The 20,810-nt window shown below is 43.0% G+C and overlaps 1 protein-coding gene across 34 annotated transcripts in view; it reads left to right on the top strand.

Annotated features, from left to right (window-relative positions):
* Positions 1–20,810, top strand: part of LRMDA (leucine rich melanocyte differentiation associated) — a 1,316,989-nt gene that overhangs the window by 617,709 nt on the left and 678,470 nt on the right. For 32 of the 34 annotated variants that reach the window (XM_081564329.1, XM_081564346.1, XM_081564565.1 and 29 more), the window contains one exon: positions 11,454–11,580. In XM_081564329.1, the coding sequence (XP_081420455.1) occupies positions 11,454–11,580 (127 nt within the window). Of the gene's footprint in view, positions 1–573; positions 682–11,453; positions 11,581–20,810 lie in introns of all 34 variants that reach the window. The other 2 variants (XM_081564414.1, XM_081564426.1) reach the window with 2 other exon arrangements.

Genomic DNA, 20,810 nt, shown 5'->3' with positions numbered 1-20,810 from the left:
CACCGGGCGCTGGATTCCACCCCATGGCGACGTGCACACATACCGCGGCTGCAGCACACCATGTCCGCGCCCTTACATCTCCCCAGTAAAGAAAACCTCCATTTATAGAACCCGCCAAACAAACTCACTCTTTAGACTCTTAAAAACAAACAAGAACCTGAGGCCACAGGCTCCATGCGTGCATGTGTGGTTTTGTAAAATCTCAAGCCGTGAATCAAAATAATTTTGGAGACATAGTCAAAGCCCAGAACCAAGCCCTGCCTCCAGGGTGGGAGAAATGTAGGAAAGATGGGCTGAGAAGAGAGGAGGACAGTCAGATGGACAGAGTGATGGGAATAAGACATTGGTGGCATCTTGCATGTTCACAGGGAGGGTACATGTTCCTCATCTCTGGATTCACTTGCTATAATGACTTCAGCAGAAACATAGTTGGGTGGGCCAAAAAAGGTGACCACTAATGCCTGAATTACTTTTCTCTCAACATCTAGAGCCCATCTTGCCCACACTGCTTAATATATGCTGAACTGCATGACTTTTCCTTTCAAGTTCAACTTCTTTTCTCTCTTCCCATAGATGATAAACACACTGGGGCCATGACTTGTGCATCTTTCATATACCCAGATGGAAGTGCTCATTGAGAACCTGACATACTGGAAATGGAAGTCACAGAAATGCCTTCTGGTACTAAATAAGCTTTTTGGAATGTCAATTACTTGAGTGCCAGAATCAAATTATCTCTTCTTCTTATGTTCTTTCACCACCAAATTTGGCAAAGAGTGCAAGTATATGCTCAAAAGATGAGAATTCAGTTGGATTGAGACTTAGCTCAAAACCTGTCTTGGAAGTCTTCCCAAACCTAGCTCTCTCCTTCCTCAGAGTAGGATTCATCATCCAATTTAACCCACCATGCTGCCTCATATGGTAGCTGCTTCCCTGTCTGTATCTACTACTAAACAGTTGGGGACCATGCCTCAGCTATCTTTATAGTCTGAGAGTTTAGCAGAGTGCTAAGCACCAAGTAGGCATTCAAAACATTCTTATAATGAATGAATGGATGAACTATAAGCTATATACAGAGGGGGCCATTATCTGGTAAATTTCAACCCAGCTCTACCTAAAGCATTCTTAATGAGAGTCACATTTGGAGAGATAGGAAGGGAATATAGATAGAAATGAAAAAGAATTTGAAGACCATCTAGGTTGATCATTATACTTGAGAACATATAGTGAATGAATTGGATGGATAAAGGGTGTGGCAGTGGTGAACTTCTATTTCTAGACCTCCACTAGAAATTATTAGAGGTAATTTATTATGGTATAGTTGAGGGAATACTGCACTCTATGTCCAAAAGTTCTACACATGTCTTGGTTACTATTTATGGTTTCAGTTGAGCTGCTTTACCATTCTGAACATTAGTTACTTTCTGCAAAGTGGAGAATGAAACACCCTAAAATTTCCCTAGGACTCAAAGTCTGTGAGTCTATAAAGAAGACTATGATGGGTGTACTGCATGCAGACGACACTATGGCTCTGACATCTGGTTTATTGCCTGTGAGAGGCTGTAAGTTTGTTGACATGTGCCTTTTTAATTATGAGGATGCCCCCATAGTTAGGGAAGCATTAAAGAGACCTTTCACAATCCCACCCAGAAGAGCAGAATAAGGCACAGAGTTGAATGTGATGGGGAATGACAGAGCTCGAATTCTGCTGCCCTCTTTCCACCAGGCTGGGTCATATGAGACCCCTCTGGCAAGGAAGAAGTGACTCTTGGCAGTCCTTGAAAACTGTGGTTATAGCAGAAGGAGTCTAGTCAGAGAAGCACAGAATCTGAGTAGAATCTTGGAGTTCACTGAGTCTCATATTCTCTCCTCCAAAATTCCCTGTAAACGTCCTGTATGATTTCCATTCTCTGATCAGATGCATATAGTGATTCGTAAGGCAGCTCAATCCTTTGGCAAATGGCTCTCTATTTTTTTAAAGTTTAAAAAAAAAAAAAAAGATTCAAGACTTCTCCCAAGTTACATCATTTTCTCAAATCCATAAATTTGTTTTTTATTCTGCCTTCTGGCATGCCATAGACTCAGTACTTTGAAACGACTAAGCCTTCTCTACTTCTGGTTAGCTAATCTTGACTGCCTCAATCACTGTTCCTTACGCCCTTCCAAACCGCTTGATGGTCCCGGTTGTGAAGTTTCTGAATGCTGATGCTTCTTAGAGTCTGGCACCAAGAATTGAAAAAGAGCTCCCAGTAGTTACTTTGGGGCCAGGAGTGTGGACTAGGATCAAATTAGCTTCTGTGGTGGCAGCCCCACTTTGGAGATTCATACTTACGAAGCCTTCTTCATACACACTCCTCTTTATCGAAGGTTCCTCCAACATTTGTTTGGGGAATTGTCTTGTTTTATTTAAAGGTAGTAGAAATTCCATAGACAGAGGAGCCTGGCAGGCTACAGTAAAGAGCAAAGGGCATGTGTGCGACCCTATAAACTGTAGCTCACCAGGCTCCTCTGTCCATGGGATTCTCCAGGCAAGAATACTGGAGTGGGTTGCATGCTCTCCTCCAGGGAATATTCCTGACCCAGGGATAGAACCCGCATCTCTTACATCTTCTGCATTGGAAGGCTAGCGCCAATTTACCACTAGCATCACCTGGGAAACCCCAAAGAACAGAGTCGGAGACAACTCAGCAACTAAACAACAGCAGTAGCAGCAATTTACTGGAGCTTGTCCTGATTATAAACTAATCATGACAGAAAATGTAATAACTAGTGAAAAGTATAAAAGGGAAAGGGTTAGTGGTGTATATCTGGGATTTATCCAACCATCCACCCATAGCTAGATATGTGGATATATATGTGTGCATCAAAGTGTATTTGTGTGTAAAGAATTGTCATAAAGTTCTAATGCACAAGATGGTATATTAACAGGAGTATATAAACTAGAAACAGCTAACAGACTAATGACTCTTAACCATCAACATGGGAGACATGGTACGGATGAAATTTTGTATAGGAAATGGAAGGGAGCACATGGATGACTTAATTTCCATGCATGAGATCTTTGTGTGTGTATTACATGCATTATAACTTAATTAGGTTCTTAAATTGATAGTTTTACTGGCTCAATAGATATCTGCCTATAATGTCACTTTAAATTATGATATCATTTGCTGCATACTATTTATCATATATGTATATTGACTTTTATGTAACAATTCCTTTACCATTGAGCATTTAGGCTTGTTTACAATGTTATTATAAATAATGCTGTAATGAACATATTTAAACCATATACACTTCTTTGATATTTGCTGAATGAATTCTTGGAATTTCTGGATGAAAAGGTGACAGTTTTTAAGGCTTTAGTATAAACTGACATCCAGACAGGTTAAAACAATTTCATTCTCCCATTAATGCTGTGTTAGTCTGTTACTTTGAACTTTTGACAAGACTATGTTAGGAACTAAGAAAACAGTGAATTTGCTAGTTAAGTGAAAATATCTTACTTAATTTGAATATTTTGGATTCCCAATGAAGCTGAAATTTTACCCCACATTTTCATTATTGACTGTTTACATTCCTTGTGTATTTTCTATCTCCATCTTTTGATCATTTTCCTCTTAGGGCTTTCAGCTTTTCCTTAATGATTTTCAAACACTCTATTAAGAATGTTAAGCCTTAGACTGACTATTGGAGAGATTGTAAGTGTTTTCCCCAATTTTCATTTGCCTTTTAATTTCTTATTTAAATGTGTATTTTGGGGTAGTTGAACTTTATATTTAGATCTTTATGATAGACATTGAAAAACGTCATCCTGTGGGCTGAAACAGTGAGCTGATTCCAGCAGGATCATTTTGAATCCTACTGCATCCTTTTAAATATCTTTCTAGGGTGATGGAAGCTTGGTGACTCAGGCGGTGAAGAATCGGCCTGCAATGCGGGAGACCAGTGTTCAATCCCTGGGTTGGGAAGATCTCCTGGAGAAGGGAATGGCAACCCACTCCAGTATCCTTGGTTAGGAAATCCTATGGACAGAGGATCCTGGCAGACTATGGTCCATGGAATTACAAAGAGTTGGACACAACTGAACAACTAACACTTTGAGGGTGATGGCCTCCATAAATATGATATGCATGTCTGTAACCAAGTCATTGGCAAAACACCAGGACCAAAGTTCCCAGAACCTTCTCCCAGAGCAAGCTGAGCCATTAATTAGTATTCTCCAGGTATATTCTTGAACCAATTAAGATTCTACCTACAGTGGTCATTTTCTAGTCCACTATTGCTTTTCTGCCACAAGGATATCATTAGAATTACCAGAATTATTTTTAAAGACATTTTGAAAAGGAGATACAATATACATCTTTATTCTTAGTCACCCATCCACATTCATTGCTTGTCTCACAGAACTTGTCCTTAATGCACAGAAACTGCCTGTTTGTGAAGTGAAGCTATATTAATTTGATATCTTACCTCATTAAATGAAGGACTGAGCTAGCCTATTAGAATTAATAAAATGAAAAACACTAATAGACTTTAATTTTATAAATCTTGACATTGAAGTTTGAAAGCAGATGTAGAGACCATAGGGTGCTACCTTTTTACAGTTGGGTCACAGTTTAGCTCTGAGCTTCCTAACAACAAAAGTGAAAAGGGTAACATGATCACACACATGACTTATATTGCCTTACAGTATAGGACAAGCAAATAATGACTCCTCAGAGATATAGTCTGATGCAAGTAAGTTTGTGAATTTATTAATCCAAAGTTTAAGGAATTTTACATCTCTTTTCAAATAATTGGAAACACAGGCACCCATTTCTGGGCTCCTAGCTCCTTTCTCGGAGAAGGCAATGGCACCCCACTCCAGTACTCTTGCCTGGAAAATCCCATGGACGGAGGAGCCTGGTAGGCTACAGTCCATGGGGTCGCTAAGAGTCGGACGACTGAGCGACTTCACTTTCACTTTTCCCTTTCATGTACTGGAGAAGGAAACGGCAACCCACTCTAGTATTTTTGCCTGGAGAACCCCAGGGACGGCGGAGCCAGGTGGGCTGCCGCCTATGGGGTCGCACAGAGTCAGACACGACTGAAGCGACTCAGCAGCAGCAGCTCCTTTCTCATTCTCCATAATTATTGAGGGATCATATTTAACAGTTTTTTAGTGTTGTTAAGTATGGTACCTGATGGCTTTAGACTTGATCCCACTTAGAGGTAACAAACTCATAGCTAACTACCTTAGATTTTTGACCAGTCTTGGATTCAGATCTCTTTTACCATTGTTGAATTTTATTCTCTGAAGCTCAGGGACACTCCCTCCTGACAGGAGCTCAGTAGGGCTTTGGAAGTGACTTTGACAAATTCCATGTGATATACTGTAACATTGTGTCAGTATACACAATCTTACATAGCTTAGAACCTTTTTCACATTCTATTTTTAAAAACACTTTCACCCTTTATTTATATACTTACAATATAGAGGGTTGATTTCTATTATTATTTGCACATATATCCTCAATTATGTGACCTGAATGACAGAAAAATATGTAGAAAATATATAGTTATAACTGTACATATGCTAAGTTGTTTCAGTCGTGTCTGACTCTGTGTGACCTCATAGACAGCAGCCCACCAGGCTCCCCCGTCCCTGGGATTCTCCAGGCAAGAACACTGGAGTGAGTTGCCATTTCCTTCTCCAATGCATGCATGCATGCTAAGTCGCTTCAGTCATGTCCGACTCTGTGCGACCCCATGGACAGCAGCCCACCAGGCTCCTCCGTCCCTGGGATTCTCCAGGCAAGAACACTGGAGTGGGTTGCTTTTTCCTTCTCCAGTACATATAATACTATGTACATAGTCGTACATATAATACTATGTATAGTAATATACCATAGTATATGCAATCTATAGTAATATCCTATAGATTATATACTCTCTCTAGTTATATCCACTTAAATAGGATATAAAAATAATTTTATGGCAGAAAGAAAGGACTCCACTCATGGGCTAGATGACTGGGCCATTTTCTGGGACATAAGCAGTCTTATCTTATGCAGGTTTATCATAAGCAGATTTCCCATTCCCATGTTTCCTCCTTTATCCTCCACGTGTAAAGAGGTGCTGTCTGTCCTGTCCTTGGAGCTTTGGATGTGGCCACTGTTCTTGTCAGTCTGCAGGTACTTCCCAGGGACCTGCTGTGTGCTAGACACTGCACTTGGCATGGTCGGGGGGAGTAAAGAGTACAAGTTGCTATTTCTGCTTTCGAGGGTGATGTTTAAATTATTTAACAGTTGCACTGACCAATCAGAATTATCTTGGCTGAAGCAGGGTCCTTAAAAGCCCTGTGCAGTGAGGGTGAGAAGGTCATGAACCACTTAGTTGCTAAATTGTGGACAGGTCTGGGAGCTCTACGGGAGCAGCCAGGGTAAGAGGGTAGGGCACCCTGGATATTCAGGGTGCAATTTTGTACCAACTGATAAGAAAGTATTGAAGTAGTTTAAAAAGCAGCCCTGTTGTACAGGTGCAGACTTACTGAATACCACTTCTGCCTATTCTCAGACATTTGGCCATGGGGTAAAGAGAGGGAGGCCCTCTGGCCTATGAAAAAATATAAATTGAGGGACTGCCGTCCTAGCCCCTGACTGGTCACCCTCCGTTTACTCTTCGTCCTGCCCTTGGAATACTATTGACAGCTTTTTTTCTCAGCAGTTCACAGGCTCCTGGCTGAGCAGGAGTCAGTTGGCAAAGAGGCACTGAGCCCTTAGTATGTGTTGAAACTTTCCAGGTTGTTAGGGAGATTGCACTGAGATCCTTTTGGCTGGGAGCTGGGTAGACAATAGTCACACGGAAAGACCATTGCAGAGCAGGCAGTGACTGGCCTGGGAAGCTCTGTAGATCTAGCCAGTGTGGCAGACATCAGACATATGGGTTAGGTCCTGTAGGTCCAAGGCCTCCCCATTTTCTCAATAAAAAGTATGTATGTGGATATTTAGGTAAGTATCATAGAGGGAGAGGTAAAGATCTTAGTGGAAATCTTATTTTCTTAATTGGTTTGAGAACATCCCACCCCCTGGTTCTGGATTTGGGGTATCTCTGGGTCCACAGAGAGACACTTTTCTCAGGTTCTGTGGTTACCTGCCTTCCCGTTCCCTGCCCACCTCACGTCAGGCAGAAGTATCATCCCCGCTGTGGGCTGGGAGTTGAGGACAAGGGGCTCTAATTCTTACCACGGCCTGCACCCCAAGAATGAGCTGGGCAGCTCTTGAACTGGGAACTCTGGATGTGTCCTTTGGTGGGTTTCCTGGCTGGGTTTTGGCTGGTGGGGGGAGCTGCATATGAATAGAATATAAAAATAATTTTATGGCAGAAATAAAGGATTCCTTTCTTGGGTTAGACAACTGGGTCATTTTCTGGGACATGAGCAGTCTTATCACAGGTTTCCCATTCTCACGTTTCTTCCTTTATCCCCCACATGTAACTAGGTGCTGTCTGTCCTGTCCTTGTAGCTTTGGTTGTGGCCACTGTTGTCAGTCTGTGTGCAGGCATTTCCCAGGGACCTGCTGTGAGGTCTTCTGCCCCAGACCTCCCAGGCCCACTCTGGTCCAGAGCCCTTCTCCTTCCCCATTCTGTTGAGCGGCTAACTTTTGGGCGAGGATGGAGACCAAGCGTGTGCCCACCCGGGAGCAGAAGAGGTTGCGGGTCTGGGAGCAGCACCTCCGTGGGCCTAGCTGCCCTGCCTGAGACCCCTCCCTCCTGGAGGCTCACAACCACTGGCCTGGCTTGCAGAGGGTGAGGAGCCTGTTTAGTGCCACTGTTTTTATAAGCTAATGAAGGCAGAGTGGGAGCCATGGGCAGTGATGCTGGGATATTAACTCTGACAGGAAGCTTGATCATAATTATCTTAACGAGGATAGGGTTAATTACAGTGGAAACTTAAAAGTTCTCTCTGTTTGAATCTGCTGGAGCTGAATGCGTTCTGATGTTTTGTCATTTTGATGTGACTCTGGAAAAGGCACAGGGACTCTCCTGGCAGCCGCAGTGGCTCCTGGGGGAGCCCAGACGGAGCCCGGCGAATGAGGTAACTGAGATGGTACCTGTGGGTGACATAATGGGCAGCCTTCCTGCTGGTGGAGTGAAGGCAAGCAGCCTGCAGTGTGCTCCAGAGGTGCTGATTAGGTGTCCAGAGTAAACCACCTGCTACAGATCAGACCACACACTGGGTCTTCCTGCCTGCCCTTGACATCTCTCCACTGGGCTGGGAAGACCTTTGTCCAGCTGGCCTTGCCTTGCTCTCCCCGTCCAGCCCCTGACCATGGCACTCAGGTCTGCTTAGCCTTCCGGGCCCACCCCTCAGGCATTTGTAGGCATTTGTAGCTACAGCCAACCAAGCTGGTGAGTGACTCTGGAGTGACAGTCACCTCCTCTACCAGGGCTCTTGGGTCTGGGGTGTATTTTGCTGTCCATATACAAGGTTATAGCAGAGATCTTTTGGTCCTGTCATCTTTTCCTTGTACCATAGCTGTCCCTTGAACAGCATAGATCTGTGTGGACCCTTAGAGCCTTTTTTGCCTTGTCATTTTATTTGATAGCATGCATCCCTTTGCAGGCATCTTATATAGAGGGGTATGAGCTAAAAGATTGACCCACATAATTTCTTCCCCCTTCTTCCAGGAAAACGTCAACAACAACACAAAAGTAAAAAAAAATTTAAAGTGAAACCTAAAGGCACCCTCTAAGCATCTGTTTATTGCTTTCCACATGCCAGCCAAGCTCCAGAAATCCTGTCCTCTCCAGTTTTACCCTTCATTACGCTCCTTGCCTCCTGTCCCCAATCCCTCAGCTCTGAATTTAGCTGATTAAATCACCAAATGCACATCACACTGTTGACATGAAGATAGAGATTTATTAATATGCATCCCCCCACCCCCCTGCCACGTAACAAGGTCCCCTTTTAAATGAGCAGCTAATCACATGGCATGGCAAACTAGAATCTCGAACCAGGCAAGTGATAGGGGATTTGAGCCTGAGCTTCTGAACTGCTCTCTGAAGTCTTCCTCCTGTTTTGAGTTCTGCCTCAGAGCTCACCCTCCAGAGGGAAAGGCATCTCTGTGGGCACTCCTTCTAGTGTTTCAGGCTTTGTCCTCATCATGTTGTGTCATTTAGTTTTATGCCTCCCCTGAAGCACTCTGGGAAGGGAGCTTTCCTTGGCTTGCCAGTTGTCAACCATTTGCTGATTCTCCTGATAAGAGCATTATATTTGCATAACTCCAGGATGGTGTGTATTTGGATGTGCCTTTGACCAGAGCCCAGCTGATGTTTGAGCACAAGGACTTATTACCCATCTGTTAGGTGCCCTGATATGGAGGTGGCCTCGACTCCCCTAGAGATAATCAGGGGCTAGTTCTAAAAAGCACTTTGGCATCAGCACTCATTAACCCCCGAGGAGGAAGGGACTTCAGGAAAGGTTGGCATTTCCATGAGAAGCCACCCTTACTACACACCTTTGCACATCTGTTTCTCTGCATATCCCCCGCATCGGGATCCCTGACCAAAGGTCAGGGCTTCCAGAAAAATCAGTGAATGAAAGGAGAAAGGAAAAGAATGAAACCAGTATTTGCTAGTAAGTTGTTACTCCTCTCTCACTTAATTCTCCATAAGATGCAACGAGCTAGAGGCAACACAGATGAAGGGAGCTCATGGGGCTTATTGAGACGCCCAAATTCAGGCTGCAAGTAAATGACGGGACAGAGGTAAAATACCAGGGCTTCCTGACTTCATGTGTATAAACTGCGTGTTGCCTTCCTGAAACATGAAGAAGAGAGAAGAGGAGGAGGAAATGGAACTTGATGACTCTGTTGACCCTTGACCCCAGATGTATGCAGTATACCCCCCACCCCCCCTGCTGTGGAGTATATAGCGTCAGTTACGCGGATTCCATGTGGTCTGGGTGCTAGGCCCTGGCTAGGGCCACATGGAAGTTTGGGGCAGGAATGGGGCTGCTGGTGGAGCTCTGGGCCCAGTGAAGTCTGGGGGTTGAATTGCATCCCTCACTTCCCAAGTATTGCCTCTTAATTTTGGAATCCTTTTGGATGGATGTCATGAGAAAGGTCTGGTACTCAAGTTCACACTCACACCACATGTCCAGGCATAGCATAGGCAAGCAAGGGGGTCTGTAATGGAAGTGCTATCAGTAAATGCATAAATAGTGTAGACAACATCTTCCTGATTGGTTACATTTTATAGAATAGCCCGAGATCCTGTGCAAGCCAGCCCTCTGGCCAGCATCGTAGCTCAGCTGTCAGCCTCTGCAAGCTCAGCACAGCTCTTGGGTCTGGCAGGTGAACGAGCTGGGAGCACGTGGCCTGGCCCTGTGAGTCCCTCCACTGGGTGGCTGTCTGTAATGACCGTCTGTATGCACCGGACAGGCACATGCACACAACTGCCCCTCATTGCCTGCACCTCATGCACCCCTAACCTTACGAGTTAACTTTCAGCTGTGCCTATTACCAGGGTTGTTTTCCCCTTTCTGATACTTTTTTACCCCTGAGCTGGGTACTTTAGTCCTTCAGATGTCTGTTTTCTTTACTGCATCCACATCTCCATTGTTGCATTCAATGCTTTTTTTTTTTTTCAAAAACTAAAGTGAGAAATCCACTATCCATAAATTAAAACTTCAAGCAGGGAGCCTTGAGGCAAAAATTCCCTCAACCCCTTTCTTAACCTATTACCCCTGCCTAACAAAAACAAAAAGAAATCATGAAAGAAAAAGAAACAGCCCCTTGGACTGGAGGGATTGTGTGCTTCCTCGGATGTCTTGCCTTTTGAGGTAGCCACTGGGACACTGGGCAGAAGCAAATTAAGTGATTAGTAAAGAAAAAAAAAAAAGAGGTAGAGGGAAAGTCAAAGGTGGTGAATGCAGAGAAAGGAAGCCTTCCCTGCTGTTTCCTAGGACTGTGCAGAGGAGAACTGCTAAGAAATGATACTTGAAGTTATATTTATTATTGTAAGAGGGTATGATATTTCTGGGCAGGAATGATGGATGACAACTTAAATTTGTGTCCAGGGAATGAAGGTGAACTGTGACAGAGTTATTTATCTTGGGAATGGAGGTTAGGGTCAGCGGAGGCTGGGTGCCTGAAGGCACAAGACATTGACAAATTTATCCTGCAGGCCGTATCTGAAGCCCTTTGTTTTGGATCCTGGCTACTCACTAAGTGACCCTCATCCTTCATGTTGGCAATGCGTGAAGGATGCGGTGAGTGCCAGCGGCCCCTTCTCCCCCGCCGCCCCCGCCCCGGCTCCTTCTACTAATTCTTGTCATTCACTTTGCTGACAGGCACCAAGCCCAAACTATTCCCAGTCCTGAAAGGGAAGGTTAAAATATTTATTTCGGCTCATAATGGCCTCCCTGATTTAGTGCAGGATCATTTTTCCTGTTGCCTTTGTCATTGCAGGTCACTGGAAGGACTGAGCGCGTTCAGGAGCCTGGAGGAACTCATCTTGGACAACAATCTGCTCGGCGATGACCTCGTGTTGCCAGGGTTACCCAGGCTCCACACCTTAACCCTCAACAAGAACCAAATATCCTTGGCTGTGTCCCTGCCCCCACTCCTTGTCTGGCCCCGCAGTGGTCCCCTCCCGCAGGCCACCCCTCCCCCCCCCCCGCACGCACACACACAAATACCTGTGAAATGTCAAATGAGTTTTATGTGTCAGCTAAATTAAAGTAGGTGAAATACAGTCCGTGGGCAGACAAAGCGTTCTGTCTCCTGGCACTCGGGACACTTCAGAGTAATTTATTATAGGTCATTCATAAATGAAATGCACCATTATATCTTCCTGTTGCTCCATTTTAGTGTAGAGATCTAAGTTATGGCTGTGAAGAAATCTTTTTAATAGATAAAAATAGAGAAAGAAAATAATGTCACTGCTGCTGAGAAGGCAAAGCCGGCTTCTGTTTGCTTGGGCTTGTGTGGGAGGGCGACCTCTGGTGGGAAGCAGAGTGTAGTGCAGCCAAGCAGCTTCAGCCTTCACGAAGGTTTCTGGAAGGCTCTGGGGCAGGCTTGCGGAACACTTCTGACCAAAGAGAGGGGGAAGGGACTCAGGTGGAGGATAAGTGTGAAGCCCAGGCCCAGTTCTGCCCCCCGTGGTGTTTACAGTACTGGGATGATGAGAAGGGCCAAGGAGAGCCATCCTAGCGTGTGATTTCTCCTTAAGGTGGTGAGGATCTAGCAGCCTGGGATGATACTTCAGAGGGGTCCATTGCTCTGGATTCTGTAATAAGGCTGAGAAAGGAATCAAAGGGTTAGGCAGTGTGAGGCACACAGCTCCTCCCAGTTAGAGCTGTAGACCTCTATGCCCGCACAGCGCCAGCGTGCTTAAGCAGGGTGTTTTGTCAGTTTTGTTACTACTTGTATCCTTCACACCTAGAATAATGTCTGGCACAGAGTCGAGGTTTAATAAATGATTGTGGGATGAAGGAATTGTTATGATCAGTTGTTCTTTATTGAGCACTCCTATGGATGAGGCACTGTGCTTGGTAACTTTTAAGTGTTTAGTTTTCATTCTTGCAAACCCTTTGAGAAGGGTGTGGTTTCTCCATTTACCTAGATTAGCAAAGAATTGAAGTATAGGCCCACAGCCAGATGTTTAACAAGATACGAGGCCCTGGATTCAGTCTCAGCTGAGGCCAGATCCAGAGTTCTTTCCACTAGACTATGTTGCCTCAGACTTGAAATCCAATCACCTTGTTTTATTGATGGAGTGTTTGAGACCTGAGGTGGTTTAATCACATGTTCATGTTCACATGGTAAGTTAGAAATAGAAACAGGATGGAACATTTTCCCACGAAGTATGAAATAAAGCTAGATATATATGTTAAGATTGGCATATGTTTATGTCAGCTGTAAGAATGATTTGCAAAATTATTTATTAACCACTGCTTATATGTTAAGCCATAAGTTAATATTTTTTTTATTCAGTAAAATATGCTGTTTGTGGCCATTATTAATTGGTACCTTCTTAGAAGAATGAGAAGGCCTATAAGTAAATATCAGTCTTTATCATAATGAAATGTTCATGGATTATTTTTTCCTCTCCTATCCTTTGGTCAACCAAATTTCCTAGCTGTTGAAAATATTAGCAAAGAATTGAATAAAAATTGTTGAAAATAATTTTTCAAATAATGGTAGTGTTTCTTATGGCTTCCTTGGCCATTTGAGATGATCAACTGCTTGATATTCTCAAATCAATTAGGAATAAAAGGATAATTAGACTAGAGTTTGAATGATATGTTTCCTCCTATGGACCCCATGCTCATATTCTGTGTCCCACATCACTGTAGGGTGTTGGAGTTATTGGACTTGGGGTTCATGTGTCAGTTTAATTACGTTTATTTGACCATGGCCACACAGCTAATCTAAGAGCCTCTGTTTCATTTTTTTTTTTTTCTGTACGTGTGATTTTACAGCTTTCACTTGCCTGTTAGAATAACTGACAAACAGAAATGTATGAAAATTTTTTGTGTGTGTTGAAATCAAAGTACAATGATGACATATGCAAAGCAGATTTTTGCATGACTATAAAACCAGCTGCCTCTGCCCTGGGATATTGTCAAGAAAGCAATATAAGAAATGGTGCAGTGAGAAGGGCTTCCCTAACAGCCCACAGATGAAGCCACAAAGATTGTACAGCAAATGCTAATCCAAAACTCAATTCCTCGTCTCACTCAACACACTTCCTGGCCACTTCTCTGTAGTATTAGTTGATACATATTGAGACATGCAAACTCATTTTAGCACCAGCCTGAGCAAAACAATTAAAAGAAGGGCATACCCACTATGAGAGAATGTCATTTCATATAATGACAATCTGCAGATGAATTAGTGGGTGATTTTTTTGCTCAAACACTGATTTGTATAATAACTATTGGAAAGTATTTTTTGGATACCTATGTGTTTGATATACATAGGTTATAGTATTGCTTTTTTCTATTACCACGGGCAATCGAAGACATATTGAGCAAGTATTGATGGTTGACAGATTACCTGGTTAGATTAAATAGGTTAGATTCTACTAAGATTCATGTTTCATGTGAATTTACTAAGCATTATTATCTCTCATTTTAGAGGATTCATTTTCATAACCTGGTTTAGAATATGTTGAAAATGTGCAGAGATCCAGTTTAGAATTCATTAATTCATTCACTTAATTTATTTAAACTAAAAACAACAGCAACGAAAATAGTTCACCATTTCTCCTACTCTCCACCTCCCTCTTCTGGCAACCACCAGTCTATTCTTTTTATGTATGAAGTTGGTCTTAATGTTACTGTTGTTTTAGATTCCACATATAAGAGAGATCATACAGCAATTGTCTTTCTCTGACTTATTTCACTCAGCATAAAAAAGTTCTTGAGGTCCATCCATGTTGTTACAAAAGCAAGATTTTATTCTTTTTATGGCTGAATAATATTCTGTTTTGTGTGTGCATGTGTGTGTATCACACTTTCTTTATCCATTCATCCACTGATAGACACATTGTTTCCATGTCTTGGCTATTGTAAATAATGCTGCAGTGAGCATGGGGCTACACATATCTTTTCAAGTTAGTGTTTTTGCTTTCTTTGGATAAATATCCAGGAGTGGAATCCTGGATCAAATGCTAGTCTTCTTTTTAATTTTTTTGAGGAGCATCCATACTGTTTTCCATAGTGGCTACACCAGTTTACATTCTCATCAGCAGTGTTCAAGGGTTCCCTTTTCTTCACATCCTCACCAACAGTCATTGTTTCTTGTCTTTTTGATAGTAGCCATTCTAACAGGCAGAAGGTGAAATCACATGGTGGTTTTGATTTGCATTTCTCTAATGATCATGATGTTTAACATCTTTTCATGTACCCGCTGGTCATCTGTATGTCTTCTTGGGAAAAATGTCTATTCAGATTTTCTGTCCATTTTGTAATTGTAATTTTTTTTTTTTTTTTTTTGCTATTGAGTTATATGGGTTCTTTATATAGTTTAGATATTAGCCCCTCATGAAATTTGGAGAAGGCAAATTCAGTATTTGGAGAAGGCAATGGCAACCCACTCTAGTACTCTTGCCTGGAAAATCCCGTGGATGGAGGAGCCTGGTAGGCTGCAGTCCTTGGGGTCGCTAGGAGTTGGACACGACTGAGCGACTTCACTTTCACTTTTCACTTTCATGCATTGGAGAAGGAAATGGCAACCCACTCCAGTATTCTTGCCTGGAGAATCCCAGGGACGGTAGAGCCTGGTGGGCTGCTGTCAATGGGGTCGCACGGAGTCAGACACGACTGAAGTGACTTAGCAGCAGCAGCAGAAATAGTATTTATACTTATTTTGTCCCATTCAGTGAGTTACCTTTTTATTTTGTTGGTGGATTCCTTTGCTGTGCAGAATGTTTTTCATTTTTAAAGGGATAAGCTAGACTGGCTGATGGTTTTATTCTCAGTGTGGCTATCACCAGAGATTAACAGGCTTCTTGTTTTTCCTTGGTTCAGTCCTTTCCCTGTTCCAGCATCTCTAGTCTTTGGCAATAATGCTGAGGGATCAATGTTGGTGGTGTGGAAGGGACTGCAGCAAAAGGCAATATGTAGCTGTGTAGAGCTGGGCAGTTATATCACTATACTGTTGTAAGTGCTTTATTGCCAGTATATACAAAAAACAACAGTCGGATTTTTCATGATGGAGCATGTCTTCTTTCTCCTCTAATCTACTGGTATGCTCCCAAAGGTTGGCTTACTTACCTTGTATACTTGACCAAGAAGTCAAAAAATGAAAGACAGGTAAAATCAGCAGTAACACTATGTGCCATTCTTTATCTTTTCAGCTACCGACTCTCCTACCTGCTTGTTTGAATACCCAGGCTCTACAACAGTTATGGGGTGCCATGATACTACTCCGTGAAATACCTTAGACTTTGGCTCTGTCCATTAGCTTTGCTGCACAATAACCCACTCCAAAAATTAGAGTCTTAAAAAAAAACAATATTTTTTTTGTTTATTCTGTATGTCAACTATTTGGGCAGGGCTCAACTGGATGGTTCTGTGCATCTTCCTTGGGTCACTCAGGCAGCCACAGTTATTTGGAGGCTCTGCTGGGGCTGGATGATCTGAGATTGCCTTGCTTATATGTCTGGAGGTTGGTAGTGGTTGTTAGTGGGACTCCATGTCTCCAACAGGCTAGCACAGGCCTCTCCACATGGGAGGAATGCCCCAAGAGCAAAGCTTAGTGTGCAACTACTTTTCAAACCCTGTTTGCATCATAGATGTTGCTGCCCCCTGGCCAAAGCAAGTCACATATCAAATGTAGAACAAATATGAGGGGGATTCCAGAACCCAAACCCAGTATTTGGCACATATCTTCTAGATTCACCAATGCCTCCCTTCCCAACTGTATGCTTCCTCCTTGACCTCTCCAGCCCTTTGTTCCACTTCTGTTCGGCCCTCGGCTTTCGGCTCCTGTTCTGGTAGACCTGGTTGTCTCAGTCTACCTCTTCATCTGTTCATTGCTTATCTCTTCTCTTTTTGGATTGTTTAGACTAGCACTGTTGTCACTAGCCATGGTGTTGATTTCCTCTCCCCAGCACTCAGATTCTCTCTCTCTCACTCACCCACTCACCCATAAGCATGGACAGTCTCAGCCATATCATGTCTAAATACCCAGCCCTGAATAAGGGAACAACTGAAATGCCAGGAAAAGATAGTTAGCCAAATGGTTCTCTCCCACTTGCCTTTGGGGGTGGGTAGAGGAAAGGTGATAAGCAGACTTCATTTTAAATCACACTTTGTTTCATTATTTTCTGAGTCTCTGTTGGCTTCAGCGCATGCAGGAAGAGATAGCTGTGAACTGTAGTGCCAACAGGAAGAAAGAATAGTGCTCCATGTTACACAGCTGGGCTGTGGTTAGGAGACCAGTGAGTAGAGTTAGGAGGCCAGACTGGAATTCCCATAGCAATTTACTGTGTCATCTTGAAGAAGGGGCTGTATCTTGTCAGAGGCTTCATTTTCTTTACCTGTAAATTGAATATTATACATCTGAGAGTGTTGTTGAGAGATTGTGCTGGCATAATATATATGGGCAATCACTTTAACACCTTGAACCTCTACAAGTTCCTTGCTCATTTTACTGTTAGCCAAGGCTTTGATGTGTTAAATGAGTGATCCCAAATTGAAAATAACAGGTGTAGAGTACAGCTGGATGACAGCACCTGATGATATTCTACAAAAGCATAGAAGACTCCTCATTTTTTTTGTTTTTTAAATTCCTCTCTTTGTGGCCTCTACAACTGTCATTTTGTAGGACCTAGGTCTAAATATAGACTCTGCCTTTTAGGAATTGTATGATCTTTGACTGCAAGTTTCCTTAATTGTTATCTGGATGTCATAATCTTTTGGACACCTGTGTGTGTGTGAATCAAATATGTCATGTAGGCTGTTCAGCATTTAAAAATCTTCTATCAGGATAAGCTCTCATTGAAATACCCCCAGGGGTCATGGTTCTGCCCTTTGACCTGGAGTTGAGCAAAGAGGGAGAGAGGTGCCCATTCTCACTTGGGAAGCAGCTTCAGACCTGTGCAGCCCAACATGACACCATGAGATCCCCCTCCTCCCTAGGACTCCAAACTTTCAAGGCAAGATGTGGCTTTGATCTTGGGCCCTCTGCAGAAAATCTCCCTTGGCAAACCTAGCCATGACAGCTGGGCTCTGCAATGGCAACTTTCTGTAGACAGCTCTAAAAAAAATCTAAATGGCAGGTACTCTGGAGAAGACTTGATGAGAGAAACCAGGTGTGTGCTAAGAATCCAGCTGGAGAAAGCTGAAACTGTGCCAGATAGCTTCACATTTTAAAAAGGAGAGAAAAAAAAAAAATCACCCTTAGGAGAATCCTTGAAAGTGTCTTCACTAAGGTAGTGTTGGTTAGCTGGAGACACCAAGTTCCCTCAGCTAATTGTCTCCGGTTAATTTTCTCTGCAACTTGACAGAAAGAAATGTGACAAGTTCCATCTCCAAGTTCACAGTCAGGCAAGACAAGGCTGTGCTAGTCCTTACTGACCCAGGAGATGAGACCAATGGAAACTTCTCACGTTTCAGTCTCCAGTGGTGGTGTCAACATAATGATGTTGTTCTTGTCCAGAGCATCCATGGAGTAGGTGCTAGTGATTCCTCACGGGTGTGGATTTGGGGGGACCACCTTACCCAGCCCAAATGATTACTTAGCAGGTGGTTGGAAGGCTTAGGAAGAAGAACTTGCTTCTGCTACACCAAATATCCTAAAAGAGGCAGACTCTGAGACTCCAGTGAATCCTCTTGGATTCAGTGGCACAGAATGGCTGAAGCTTCTTGAAGCCTACAGACCCTTTGCCCAAGAAATCCCCATGATCAAGACATTCGAATGAGTATCCATTTCCACAGCCTCCTGCTAAGAGGCAGATCCAGATTTTGTGAAGTGTGATGCTTACATAATTTGAAGAGGCTCTCTTAAAGGCAAAGACTATATAATTACAAACACAAAATTAGGTATGGAGATGAATGTGTATTTGGAATAAAAAAATGTGTTGAAGCAAATTAAGCTTTTTTAAATTGACAGATACCATACATTGAAATATTTAGAAAATAATCTCTTTTTACTATGTATGAGAACTTTTTCTTTTTTTTTTCTGCAAATTCCCTTATAACTTCATTATTTAAATTTTACAGGTGGCTCAGATGGTAAAGACTCCACCTGCAATGTAGGAGACCTGGGTTCAATCCCTAGGTTGGGAAGATCCTCTGGAGGAGGACATGGAAACCCACTCCAGTATTCTTGACTGGAGAATCCCCATGGACAGAGGAACTTGGCAGACTACAGTCCACAGGGTCACAAGAAGTCAGACACGACTGAGTGACTAAGCATACACACACATACAGAAGAGATAACTGCATCTAATTGAAAAGTGACTTTTAATATTTAGGGATGTTCCTTTCATTTTCACTCTTCATTATTAGTAATTTCACTAAATTATTGGTAAAAGTCTTAGAATGAATCAACTTTGGGAAAACTTACACGTATCTTTCATCTATGAGTTAAAAGACCTCAAGATGTTTCAAGTTAGTTGTGTTTGAGTGGTGCATACACACTCAAGAACTTAACAGTAAATATTCTGTATATTGATAAAGCTCACTAACTGTTTTATCATCATTTTTATGTTGGTCCCCATGTGTATGTGTCAGCATGGTGGGTAGCAGGAATATCACGCCACATGCCTACTGACACAGAAGCAACTGCAAACCACAGAAATAAACCCAACTGGATCCCGATTCAGTGTCACTCCATTACCAGTTCATCTTAGGTTCCCAGAGTTTCCACAGCCACTCTAGCATCACCCAACTCAAGTGGAAATGTGACAGAAGTCCTATCAGAGCAGGGCAGTGCTCTTAACTGACTGTGGTTCAAATAACCTACTTTTGCAAGTTTTGCAAAAATATGTGGCTGTTACCAGGGCCTTTGCCAGGGTCCTGGGAGAGACCTGTGTAAGCACACAGCCTTCTTGCATAAGCTTATTAGCTCTGTGATACGTTCATGTATGAAGATTTACTTGTCTTGGACTGGGCCTGCTTCCCTGGTAGCTCAGTTGGTAAAGAATCTGCCTGAAGTCCAGGAGACTCAGGTTTGATTCCTGGGTTGGGAAGATAGCCTGGAGAAGGGAATAGTAACCCACTCCAGTATTCTTGCCTGGAGAATCCCATGGACAGAGGAGCCTGACAGGCTCCTCTGTCCATGGGGTCACAAGAGTCGGACATGGCTTAGCGACTAAACCACCACCACCACCACCTCCCTGGATGGTAGAATGCAAGCCTTCCCATCGCTAATTACCAAATGTTGAGGAATGACTGGGACTTCAAGCCAACTCAGTTGTCTAGTGTTTCTCTAACTTGGAGATCTTGCCAGTTTTCAGTTCCATTTCTTCACATTCTCACCTTTGTGCAGTAGATGAAAAAAAGATGAAAGTTTAAGTAATTTGTCTCTAAGAGAGAAATAGGTTTGATCTGGACTTTGCTGTCCATAGTAGAAAGGGCTTCCCATGGATTCTCCAGGGCCATTGTCCACATAAATACTTTGAATCACTTCAGAGCAACACATCAGTGCCATTTTGGCAGCCCACTCTCTTGGAGTTTTATAGAAATACAGTGCTGGCCAGTAAGAATGATCAGCTTGTCTGGCTGCCCGCTTGAACTAGGACCTGGCTTGAGGCTTCTGGAAAGCCTAATGGGTATGAGTCCTGTTGTTCTTTGGCACATCCAGTGGGTACCATATGTGGGCAAGAAGGTTGGAGGGAACCCTGAAGGGGAGAAATAAGGGCTTGGGCTGAGGCGTATGCAGGTCTAAGTCGAGGCATGGAGTATCCTCCCTGAGTGATGCTGCTGGCCCTGGCCCATCCTGAGTACGGGACTAAGACTGAGAAATTTTTGAGGTAGGCACTCCAAACCACAGGGGTCTCTGAGATACTTTTGCCTGGGTCAAAGGGCAGCACTCGTAGGGTAGAGTACTGGCAAGATTCCTTGTTTTTCCTTTTCTTTGTTTAATGTAATGACTGTGAAACATCCAAAGATAGAACTTGCTGGAAAAGGCAAGTTTTTCTGAAATTATTCATTGTCATTTTAATTAGTTTTATTTAGATAATTTTCTTAAAGTGTGGTGATTGAACTTGAAGAAATATTAAGTATGTTTTGTCTTGAGTGATGAAATACATTAAAGTTTTGACTCCTGGTCAATTGCCTCTGTATTTCAAGCTTACCTGCTTGGTGGGAC

Source organism: Giraffa tippelskirchi, chromosome 2 (assembly GCF_054371585.1).
Source record: "Giraffa tippelskirchi isolate mGirTip1 chromosome 2, T2T-mGirTip1v1.2.pri, whole genome shotgun sequence".
In the NCBI taxonomy this organism is placed as follows: Eukaryota; Metazoa; Chordata; class Mammalia; order Artiodactyla; family Giraffidae; genus Giraffa; species Giraffa tippelskirchi.
The sequence above is the reverse complement of the archived record's forward strand: the minus strand, read 5'-3'. Positions and strand labels throughout refer to the sequence as shown.